Source organism: Oncorhynchus kisutch, linkage group LG5, assembly GCF_002021735.2.
Source record: "Oncorhynchus kisutch isolate 150728-3 linkage group LG5, Okis_V2, whole genome shotgun sequence".
Taxonomy (NCBI): domain Eukaryota; kingdom Metazoa; phylum Chordata; class Actinopteri; order Salmoniformes; family Salmonidae; genus Oncorhynchus; species Oncorhynchus kisutch.
In genome coordinates this window covers 29567871-29580879 of record NC_034178.2, presented here as the reverse complement: position 1 = coordinate 29580879, position 13009 = coordinate 29567871, and the positions used below count along the sequence as shown (strand labels likewise).

General features: G+C 43.0%; 1 protein-coding gene across 1 annotated transcript in view; it reads right to left on the bottom strand.

The window, feature by feature from the left end:
• The window catches only part of LOC109890863 (guanine nucleotide-binding protein G(i) subunit alpha-2), a 150211-nt gene that overhangs the window by 28452 nt on the left and 108750 nt on the right, over positions 1–13009 (bottom strand). The window contains exon 3 of the mRNA XM_020482946.2: positions 10128–10269. Within this exon, the coding sequence (XP_020338535.1) occupies positions 10128–10269 (142 nt within the window). The remainder of the gene's footprint in view (positions 1–10127; positions 10270–13009) is intronic.

Genomic DNA, 13009 nt, shown 5'->3' with positions numbered 1-13009 from the left:
CAATGGAGCCCCTAGTTCCACTCTTCATACCCCTGATAACTCCTTTGTCCCACCTCCCACACATGCGGTGACCTCACCCATTACTACCAGCATGTCCAGAGATACAACCTCTCTCATCATCACCCAGTGCCTGGGCTTACCTCCGCTGTACCCGCACCCCACCATACCCCTGTCTGCGCATTATGCCCTGAATATATTCTACCATGCCCAGAAACCTGCTCCTCTTATTCTCTGTCCCCAACGCTCTAGGCGACCAGTTTTGATAGCCTTTAGCCGCACCCTCATACTACTCCTTCTCTGTTCCGCGGGTGATGTGGAGGTAAACCCAGGCCCTGCATGTCCCCAGGCACCCTCATTTGTTGACTTCTGTGTTCGAAAAAGCCTTGGTTTCATGCATGTCAACATCAGAAGCCTCCTCCCTAAGTTTGTCTTACTCACTGCTTTAGCACACTCTGCTAACCCTGATGTCCTTGCTGTGTCTGAATCCTGGCTCAGGAAGGCCACCAAAAATTCAGAGATTTCCATACCCAACTATAACATCTTCCGTCAAGATAGAACTGCCAAAGGGGGAGGAGTTGCAGTTTACTGCAGAGATGGCCTGCAAAGTAATGTCATACTTTCCAGGTCCATACCCAAACAGTTCGAACTACTAATTTTGAAAATTACTCTCTCCAGAAATAAGTCTCTCACGGTTGCCGCCTGCTACCGACCCCCCTCAGCTCCCAGCTGTGCCCTGGACACCATTTGTGAATTGATCGCCCCCCATCTAGCTTCAGAGTTTGTTCTGTTAGGTGACCTAAACTGGGATATGCTTAACACCCCGCCAGTCCTACAATCTAAGCTAGATGCCCTCAATCTCACACAAATCATCAAGGAACCCACCAGGTACAACCCTAACTCTGTAAACAAGGGCACCCTCATAGACGTCATCCTGACCAACTGGCCCTCCAAATACACCTCCGCTGTCTTCAACCAGGATCTCAGCGATCACTGCCTCATTGCCTGTATCCGCTACGGAGCCGCAGTCAAACGACCACCCCTCATCACTGTCAAACGCTCCCTAAAACACTTCTGTGAGCAGGCCTTTCTAATCGACCTGGCCCGGGTATCCTGGAAGGACATTGACCTCATCCCGTCAGTTGAGGATGCCTGGTCATTCTTTAAAAGTAACTTCCTCACCATTTTAGATAAGCATGCTCCGTTCAAAAAATGCAGAACTAAGAACAGATACAGCCCTTGGTTCACCCCAGACCTGACTGCCCTCGACCAGCACAAAAACATCCTGTGGCGGACTGCAATAGCATCGAATAGTCCCCGTGATATGCAACTGTTCAGGGAAGTCCGGAACCAATACACGCAGTCAGTCAGGAAAGCTAAGGCCAGCTTCTTCAGGCAGAAGTTTGCATCCTGTAGCTCCAACTCCAAAAAGTTCTGGGACACTGTGAAGTCCATGGAGAACAAGAGCACCTCCTCCTAGCTGCCCACTGCACTGAGGCTAGGTAACACGGTCACCACTGATAAATCCATGATTATCGAAAACTTCAATAAGCATTTCTCAACGGCTGGCCATGCCTTCCGCCTGGCTACTTCAACCTCGGCCAACAGCTCCGCCCCCCCCCGCAGCTCCTCGCCCAAGCCTCTCCAGGTTCTCCTTTACCCAAATCCAGATAGCAGATGTTCTGAAAGAGCTGCAAAACCTGGACCCGTACAAATCAGCTGGGCTTGACAATCTGGACCCTCTATTTCTGAAACTATCTGCCACCATTGTCGCAACCCCTATTACCAGCCTGTTCAACCTCTCTTTCATCTCGTCTGAGATCCCCAAGGATTGGAAAGCTGCCGCAGTCATCCCCCTCTTCAAAGGGGGAGACACCCTGGACCCAAACTGTTACAGACCTATATCCATCCTGCCCTGCCTATCTAAGGTCTTCGAAAGCCAAGTCAACAAACAGGTCACTGACCATCTCGAATCCCACCGTACCTTCTCCGCTGTGCAATCTGGTTTCCGAGCCGGTCATGGGTGCACCTCAGCCACACTCAAGGTACTAAACGACATCATAACCGCCATCGATAAAAGACAGTACTGTGCAGCCGTCTTCATCGACCTCGCCAAGGCTTTCGACTCTGTCAATCACCATATTCTTATCGGCAGACTCAGTAGCCTCGGTTTTTCGGATGACTGCCTTGCCTGGTTCACCAATTACTTTGCAGACAGAGTTCAGTGTGTCAAATCGGAGGGCATGCTGTCCGGTCCTCTGGCAGTCTCTATGGGGGTGCCACAGGGTTCAATTCTCGGGCCGACTCTTTTCTCTGTGTATATCAATGATGTTGCTCTTGCTGCGGGCGATTCCCTGATCCACCTCTACGCAGACGACACCATTCTATATACTTTCGGCCCGTCTTTGGACACTGTGCTATCTAACCTCCAAACAAGCTTCAATGCCATACAACACTCCTTCCGTGGCCTCCAACTGCTCTTAAACGCTAGTAAAACCAAATGCATGCTTTTCAACCGGTCGCTGCCTGCACCTGCATGCCCGACTAGCATCACCACCCTGGATGGTTCCGACCTAGAATATGTGGACGTCTATAAGTACCTAGGTGTCTGGCTAGACTGCAAACTCTCCTTCCAGACTCATATCAAACATCTCCAATCGAAAATCAAATCAAGAGTCGGCTTTCTATTCCGCAACAAAGCCTCCTTCACTCAAGCCGCCAAGCTTACCCTAGTAAAACTGACTATCCTACCGATCCTCGACTTCGGCGATGTCATCTACAAAATGGCTTCCAACACTCTACTCAGCAAACTGGATGCAGTCTATCACAGTGCCATCCGTTTTGTCACTAAAGCACCTTATACTACCCACCACTGCGACTTGTATGCTCTAGTCGGCTGGCCCTCGCTACATATTCGTCGCCAGACCCACTGGCTCCAGGTCATCTACAAGTCTATGCTAGGTAAAGCTCCGCCTTATCTCAGCTCACTGGTCACGATGGCAACACCCATCCGTAGCACGCGCTCCAGCAGGTGTATCTCACTGATCATCCCTAAAGCCAACACCTCATTTGGCCGCCTTTCGTTCCAGTACTCTGCTGCCTGTGACTGGAACGAATTGCAAAAATCGCTGAAGTTGGAGACTTTCATCTCCCTCACCAACTTCAAACATCAGCTATCTGAGCAGCTAACCGATCGCTGCAGCTGTACATAGTCTATTGGTAAATAGCCCACCCTTTTCACCTACCTCATCCCCGTACTGTTTTTATTTATTTACTTTTCTGCTCTTCTGCACACCAATATCTCTACCTGTACATGACCATCTGATCTTTTATCACTCCAGTGTTAATCTGCAAAATTGTAATTATTTGCCTACCTCATGCCTTTTGCACACATTGTATATAGACCCCCCCTTCGTTTTCTACTGTGTTATTGACTTGTTAATTGTTTACTCCATGTGTAACTCTTTGTTGTATGCTCACACTGCTATGCTTTATCTTGGCCAGGTCGCAGTTGCAAATGAGAACTTGTTCTCAACTAGCCTACCTGGTTAAATAAAGGTGAAATAAAAATAAAAATAAAAATAATTCTTTAAAAAACACTTCAACCAGTAAAATGGCTCTTTGGCTAGCTTTTGCTACAGCCTATGTCAATGAGCGTTAGCATTATAGCTAACAACTGCTGTATCCAAAATAGTTATTTTGCAAAGGTCACATCCAAATATAATCTTAGCGAATGTTCAGGCACGAATCAAAACGTCATTGCAAGCATATGAGAACCCCCAAAAGTTATTTTGTAATGGAACGTAAATCTAGGCTATGTTGAATGGGCACAGATGGCGATGGCTTTCTTACGGCTGTAAAAGAGTTGCACACATCTGTGCATTACATCAGTGTGTCGTGTACTGGAAAAGGGTCTACACATAGAGAGTGAACAGTGCCCAGACAAGACAACTTTTTCACACATCACCGTCATTGTCATGGACATATCCAAGTAAATGCCTAATGAAAAAAAGCTCACCAAACAGCAATGCCGCTATAGCATACTGCCATTCCAGGTTCAATATTTGAGGTGACTGAATTAACTGAAGTTTTATTTAGCTAGCTAGCAAATGTGAAGAACGTTATCGAGCCTGCATAGCAACCATTTTGTTGGGAACGGTTGACCACTCCTTTTGCATAGCAACTATGCAAAAATGATTAACGATTGGGTCTGTAGCAACAAAATAACTAACAACCTGATTTTTGTCCGGACTATATCTTTTGGTGGAAGAATGAAATTGTATTCATTTACTTATCAAAATACCACTAATGAAAATATGTACAGTAAATCATAGTTATTTTAATATGTTGTTAACAGTTTTATAAAAGCAATAAGGCATGCGAGGCAGTGCTGGGGCTCCCGAGTGTCGCAGTGGTCAAGGCACTGCATCTCAGTGCTAGAGGCGTCACTACAGACCCAGGTTCAATTCCAGGCTGTATCACAACCGGCTGTGATTAGGAGTCCCATAGGGTGGTGCACAATTGTCCCAGCATCGTCCGGGTTAGGGTTTGGCCAGGGTAGGTCGTCATTGTAAATAAGAATTTGTTCTTAACCGACTTGCCTAGTTAAATAAAGGTTAAATAACATTTTAAGAAATAAAAGTATCATGAATACAGTCACAGGTAAATTGCGTGAGGCCGAACAACGGCATTTACTTCAGACTGTATTCATGATGCCTCTTGTGTCTTATTGGGGGCAGAAGTTTTCAAGCTTCTGAATCTAGCACGTCACATTGAGAGGTGAAGGTAGACTCAGCGAGATAACGTTGCCACGAGCAGCACCACAGATATTGGGGGCGTTTGAGTGGTAAGGCTAAAGCAGCCGACAGTAGACTAGAGTCGAGGAGTGAAGTCAGAAGAGGTGCATCTGTGATACCCGAAAGTGGCAAGAAGTGACATCCCCAAAAACAACAAAACTATACAACACATTCATGGCTACTACCCTCCCATGCATAGGCTACTTTATGTCCCTAACGCTAAAACGAAAACTAAATCATATAAAAACGTATTAGAAATGTCTTAATAAAACTTAAACTAAACAGAATTTCAAATAAAATCTTAAAACGAATAGAAATAAAAATGAATATAAAACACAAGACTACAGTTTAATAGCTTTGGAGTGCAGTTCACAGAGGATTTTTTGCCTGTGTTTGGGCATCTTTCTCTGATATGAAATGGCTAAGCAAATGGAATGAAATAACACAGCATATGGAGGCAAGATCTCCTCTCTTCTGCATCCTCCCTGGGCACTGGGCTTAGGATGACTCACTGAGCCAATTCCGGGCACAAGTATATATGTGTGTGTGTGTGCGCACAAGTGTGTGTGTGTCTATGCACTGTTCTCTGTGTGTTCTTGTGCATCACTGCCTATGCGTAAATGTTGTCTGTTGTCTGAATGTACTGTATGAGAGCATGTTTGTGGCAGCCGGTGCACTAATTGCCTGCATAGGAGACAGAGTAAGTATCACTAGGTCCAGCGACACACTGTATGAAGGATGGTCTGAAGACACAGAGGAGCGTACCTTACCATCCTCCCTTAAAAACCAAGGAATCCTCTCTACTCTTCCCTGTTAGACCCTCCCCTCAGGCCATGTGAAGACGAGAGTACAGTTATAAAGCACATCCACGCATCCTACAGCTACAGACCCAAGATTGAAGCCCTCTAATATATACGGTCATACACTGGAGCTTGCTCTCTTTGAGGAACACACTGACGGTTTGTTCACAGACTGAGCCCTCTGCATGGTACCACTAGACTGGATTTTCTCTTACTGCAGACTCATTGGGTGTGACAGGTGAGACCAGCGAAGCTGTGTGTGAGTGTGTGTGTGTATGGGTCTGTAAATAAGAAGAAAGACTTGAAGATGGGTTGGGAATTAAGCCTTCCTTATCAGCCTGAGGTAGTCATCGTTTGATGTTGGTGAACAGCAAACTCCCCAAGTTTCCAGATATATCGATGAAGTAAAAAAAGATCAAACTGAAGCAAACTACTTCTATCCTGCACTGTCTGGGCTGTGCAAGGGGCTATTGTTATGCTGAAAAAGGCCTTCCCCAAACTGTTGCCACTTTAGTTGGAAGCACAAAATCATCTAGAATGTCATTGTATGCTGTAGTGTTAAGATTTCCCTTCACTGGAACTAAGGGGCCGAACCCAAACCATAAAAAACAGCCCCAGACCATTATTCCTCATCCACCAAACTTTACAGTTTGCACTATGGATTGCATAAGGTAGCGTTCTCCTGGCATCTGCCAAACCCAGATTAGTCCGTCGGACTGCCAGATGGTGACGAGTGACTCATCACTCCAGAGTCCAATGGCAGTGAGCTTTACGCCAGCTGATGCTTGGCATTGCGCATGGTAATCTTGGGCTTGTGTGTGGCTGCTCGGCCATGGAAACCCATTTCATGAAGCTCCAGATGAACAGTCATCGTGCTGACGTTGCTTCCAGAAGCAGTGTTGAACTTGGTAATGAGTGTTACTCCTAGACGTTTCCACAATAGCAGCACTTACAGTTGCCCGGGGCAGCTCTAGCAGGGCAGAAATTTGACAAACTGACTTGTTGGAAAGATGGCATCCTATGACAGTGGTTTATTGAGAGTCACTGAGCTCTTCAGTACAGGCCATTCTACTTTCAATGTCTGTCTATGGAGATTGCATTGTTGTGTGCTCAATTGTATATACTTGTCAGCAATGGGTGTGGCTGAAATAGCCAAATCCACTAACATGAATTGGTGGCCACATACTTTTGGCCATGTAGTAATGTATAAATAAAGACAAAATTCAGCATTTTGACCTCGTCCCTCTGTGCATCCTCTGTGACTTCTGGGAGGATTTTAACCCACTTATTCCCAACATTTTCACCATCATTGTACAGCCCTAGTTATTTTGTTGCTTTGACAAAGTCATTTCTAAAGATTATTATTTATTTCATGTGATTAGTGATTCATTTTATTAAAGTAAAAAGAACAACATGTCCCCGATTTTAAGGTCAACCCTGTTACGTGAACTGAACTCTAGTTTTAATATGGTGAAACTATTCCTTTTTATAATATTTTTTTCAAAAGAAAGATGAACATCTATTAGTCAAATCCTAATGTAAAAGCAGGTTCTACTCTTATTGCCAATTTATATTTATTTAACCTCTTGAGATGGGAAAATGTTGTTTAAATTTTTTTTTTACACAATTTTTTTTTACACGATTCAATAGGTAACTAATTGGTGGAACCACCCAGCAGCAGTGTTGTTTTTGAGGGGCACAGTGCCGACACACTGCTAAGGAAATCTGCTTGTGAAATTTGTCCTGCCAGCAGTTTTAAATAAACCCATTCCAATAAACAGCCCAGTCCGAGTGCCACCTTTTCCTTTTTCAGCACACTTCATGTTTCTTCATTATCAAGCCTGCATGGCCCTCATGGAGGCAGGAAAACCCACTCACAGCCTCAAACTCCTCTCTCTCAATCACTCTCTAACTTTCCTCATGCTCTCTATCTCCCTGAGCACTGTGTGTGTGTGTGTGTGTGTGTGTGTGTGTGTGTGTGCGCACGATTTACAGGACATCCATTAATAGTTGTCCATTGTCGAGGCAATTCTAACTAATAAAAATGCTATATCAACCAAAGCAATGTTCGTAGAACGTTGGAATTTAGAATATTTGGTGGATTAGAGCAGCAGCGTTGATTTGAAATCCATTCTATTTCTTTCCTATGGCGATTCAGTTCAATATACTTACAGTCCCAGTCAAAAGTTTGGGCACACCTACTCGTTCAATTTTCTTTATTTTTACTATTTTTTACGTTGTAGAATACTAGTGAAGACATCAAAGCTAGGGAATAACACATATGGAATCATGTAGCAACCAAAAATGTGTTAAACAAATCAAAATGTATTTTAGATTCTTCAAAGTAGAAACCCTTTGCCTTGATTACAGCTTTGCACACTCTTGGCATTCTCTCAACCAGCTTCACCTGGAATTCATTTCCAACAAGGAGTTCCCACATATGCTGAGCACTTGTTGGCTGCTTTTCCTTCACTCTGCGGTCCAACTCATCCTAAACCATCTCAATCAGGTTGAGGTCGGGCGATTGTGGAGGCCAGGTTATCTGATCCAGCACTCCATCACTCTCCTTCTTGGTCAAAAAGCCCTTACACAGCCTGGAGGTGTGTTGGGTCATTGTCCTGTTGAAAAACAAATGATAGTCCCAAACCAGATGAGATGCCCATTGCTGCAGAATGCTGTGGTAGCCATGTTGGTTGAATGTGCCTTGAATTCTAAATAAATCACAGACAGCATCACCAGAAAAGCACCCCCACACCATCACACCTCCTCCTCCATGCTTCACGGTGGGAACCACACATGCTGAGATCATCCATTCACCTACTCTGCGTCTCACAAAGACACGGCGGTTTGAACCAAAAATCTCAGATTTGGACTCATCAGACCAAAGGACACATTTCCACCAGTCTAACATCCATTGTTCATGTTTCTTGGCCCAAGCAAGTCTCTTCTTATTGTTGGTGTCTTTTAGTAGTGGTTTCTTTGCAGCAATTTGACCATGAAGGCCTGATTCACGGAGTCTCCTCTGAACAGTTGATGTTGAGATGTGTCTGTTATTTATTTGGGCTGCAATCTGAGGTGCATTTAACTCTAATGAAGTTATCCTCTGCAGCAGAGGTAACTCTGGGTCTGACTTTCCTTTGGTGGACCTCATGAGAGACAGTTTCATCATAGCTCTTGATGATTTTTGCGACTGCACTTGAAGAAGTTCTTGAAAGCTTCCGGATTGACTGACATTCATGTCTTAAAGTAATAATGGACTGTCGTTTCTCTTTGCTTAGCTTAGCAAGAATCTCAAATATAAAATAAATGTTGATTTGTTTAGCACTTTCTTGGTGATTCCATGTGTGTTATTTCATAGTTTTGTATTATTATTCAACAATGTAGTAAACATTGAGAAAAACCCTTGAATGAGTAGGTGTGTTCAAACTTTTGACTGGTACTGTACCTTTGAATATGTTGAATTCACAATTGAAAAGAGCGACTTTACCTAAGCAAAGTCAAGGGCAGAAAAACCGTGCCAATATATCCTCCAAACACCGGCTTTGACGGCATTATCACTTTTATACAACTGGTTAGCAACGTTTTCAAATAATGATTGACATATTTGCATAATATATTTGCATAATATATTTGCATAACTTATTTGCGTAATTTATTCATACTATTTCATCCTTCCACATGATATAGTCCCGACACAAACAGTCGCTAACTTTTTTTGTTCTGTATCTATGGACGTTCGTTCTAAATGTTCAATTGCCATACTGGCTGGCAACCTTCTTATTCCTTGCTTGCTACTGTAGCTAGCCAACTACGGCTAACCTTTCAGGCACGTCAAACAGTGCAGCCTGAATAACAGTAAAGAAGCTGCGTTTGCGTTTGTTTAAGATGTTTTCTTGTGACATTTTTTTCGATACATCCATAACATTGAGCTAATAATGCACGGCATAGATGCCTGGCATAGAAAATGTGCTCTCTTGTCAGGACAATGTTGTTGCTGAGGAACTAGCCAACAACACAGCTAAAATAATAAATTCAAACTGAAGCTGTAAAGACTGCAAAGAAGCTGCATTTGGTTTAATTTTCTTTTCTTAATTTTTTTTCCTTCAAATTAAGCACTTATTTATCTATCTATATCTTTATATATCTGGGATCTATACAGGATCCAGCTCCTGTGGAATCAACTCAGTCACCTGGGGAAATATTCTCATGGAAAGTTGCAAGGCCTTCGTGTGCTCATTAATGGGGGGCCAGACTGAAGGGTGGGGTATGTCAATGGCTGCATAATGGTACACACAATTTCCTATTGGCTGTTCTTTTCAAACTGTGTTAGTACACGAAATGGCTCCTTGGATCAAGCATGGGATTATGGATGATAGTGACTAACCTTGTCGTTAAGGCCCAGGACATGGTAACCCAAGAGCTCTAGTGGATGTGTAGAGGCAAAGCTGGACCTCTTCTCTAATTATCTGACTGCAGAAACAGAGGAGCCTAAAAAACATGCCCAAATGTGTGTGTGTGTGTGTGTGTGTCTTACCTCTCTGGCGGCTTCTGTGTAGTCGATCTTGAGGTTGCCCATAGCCTTGATGATAGCCATGATGGACTGGATGGTGTTGCTGTAGACCACAGCTATGTACTGCTTACACTCATCTTCTGAGTAGCCATCCTCATGGATGATCCTGATCGGGAAGGAAAACAAACCTGAGCATTCTTCTGATGTCACACAAGTCAGAAACAGTGTTGGGGGTAACGTGTTACGATGACAATGACATCAGTGGTGCTGACAGTATGGCGTATTGACAACTCTTTAGGTGCTTAGAGGAACGTTCATGTTTGAATATCCCGTGATTTGTAAGTAGGCAAGCCATTATAAGGTAGTGCGCTGGGTTAAAACAACCCAATTTGGGTAAATATTGGACAGAACACACGGTGGGTTATTTTGACACAGCCTGTTGGATCACTTACTTGGGTTGTTTTCTTAAAAAAAAGCCAGGTTGGGTTGTTGATGCTGCATGGTTTGTTGCGCTATGATCCACCGGGTCAGATCAGAAGACTGGAGGCGTGGCTTAGTAGGTGGCGTGGCTTCAGAGTAAATACCATTCCGGGTTCATTTGTTCTGTGGTGTCGTCAACATATGTTAAGGGTGAGCACTGATGCTTTTGTAGCCGGTCCAACTCAAGGTGTCATAATTTTTTTTTTTTATAATGCACCTCCCCTCAACATTAACAATATTTTACCATGACCTCTTGTACTGTAAAACATATTTAACACCCTCCCCCCTAATAGAATTAACTCAAAATAATGTTAGAGGACAAATAATAATAACTTTAGCAACCCTGTGTTTATAAATGTTGATATCGACTTTGTCACTTCAGTATGCTTTTGTGGCACAGTCGATCCCACGCAGGGCTACGGGCCAGAATTTTGATGGTTCGCTGACACTACGACCAATGATCAGCTAGTGGGAAATCTGATATTCTACATTTTGATGCCATATTTAAAATTATATAGAATATATGCAACACATTTTCCACCAACAGGTTTCTCTGCCAATGCACCACATAACCAATTAACAAAGCATACTGCACTTCATTATCATGTTCAACACCACAATAATAGACAAAAATGCTGGTTGGAGGATTCCGGATATCCTGCTTATTCCACCTTGATTCCCATGAACCGAATTAAAAAATACAAGTTTTCGCATCGCATTTTCAACTCTAGGCCTACTGATGGTTTTGTCAAATTTATTTTTATACATATACACTTGAAGTCAGAAGTTTACATACACTTAGGTTGGAGTCATTAAAACTTGTTTTTCAACCACTCCACAAATTTCTTGTTAACAAACTATAGTTTTGGCAAGTCGGTTAGGACATCTACTTATTTCACTTAAAATTCACTGTATCACAATTCCTATGGGTCAGACGTTTACATACATTAAGTTGACTGTGCCTTTAAACAGCTTGGACAATTCCAGAAAATGATGTCATGGCTTTAGAAGCTTCTGATAGGCTAACTTCTCTAGGATAGGGTGCAGCATTTGGAATTTTGCCCAAATTCAACTGCCTGCAACTCATCCCCAGAAGATAAGATATGCATATTATTAGTAGATTTGGATAGAAAACACTCTGAAGTTTCTAAAACTGTTTGACTCATGTCTGTGAGTATAATAGAACGTATATAGCAGGCGAAACCCATAGGACAAACCATTCAGATTTCATTTTTCTGAGGTCACCCTCTTTTCAAGTTTTCATTGGGAATCCAGATTTCTAAGGGACTTGCTTGCAGTTCCTACCGCTTCCAGTGGATGTCACCAGTCTTTAGAAATTGGTTGAGGTTATTCCTTTGTGTAATGAAGAAGTACGGCCATCTTGAACGAGGGTCACTTCATGTGTACTGTTTGATAGAGGCGCATGACCAGAAAGCATGCTAGAGTTTGTTTTCTTCCTGTTATGAACACAGATCATCCAGTCTTCAATTTTATCAATTATGTACTTTAAAAATACCTAAAGTTGTATTACAGAAGTAGTTTGAAATGTTTTGGCAAAGTTTACAGGTAACTTTTGAGATATTTTGTCGTCATGTTGCGCAAGTTGGAACCGGTGTTTTTCTGGATCAAACGTGCCAAATAAATGGACATTTTGGATATATATGGATGGAATTAATCGAACAAAAGGACCATTTGTGATGTTTATGGGACATATTGGAGTGCCAACAGAAGAAGCTCGTCAAAGGTAAGGCATGATTTATTGTTATTTCTGCGTTTTGTGTGTTTATGGAGGTGCTATTCTCAGATAATAGCATTGTTTGCTTTCGCCGAAAAGCCTTTTTGAAATCTGACATGTTGGCTGGATTCACAACACGTGTAGCTTTAATTTGGTATCTTACATGTTAGATTTTTATAGGAATTCATTTGAATTTGGCGCTCTGGCTTTTGGCCAAGTGGGACGCTACCGTCTCACATATCCCAGAGAGGCTAATTGACATCATTTGAGTCAATTGAAGGTGTACCTGTGGATGTAGGCCTACCTTCAAACTCAGTGCCTCTTTGCTTGACATCATGGAAAAATCAAAATAAATCAGCCAAGATCTCAGAAAAAAATTGGTTAATCCTTGGGAGCAATTTCAAAACACCTGAAGGTACCACATTCACCGGTACAAACAATGGTACGCAAGTATAAACACCATGGGACCACACAGCCGTCATACCGCTCAGGAAGGAGACAGATTCTGTCTCCTAGAGATGAACGTACTTTGGTGCGGAAAGTGCAAATCAATCCCAGAACAACAGAAATTGACCTTGTAAAGATGCTGGAGGAATCAGGTACAAAAGTATCTATATCCACAGTAAAACGAGTCCTATATTGACATAACCTGAAAGGCTGCTCAGCAAGGAAGAAGCCACTGCTCCAAAAC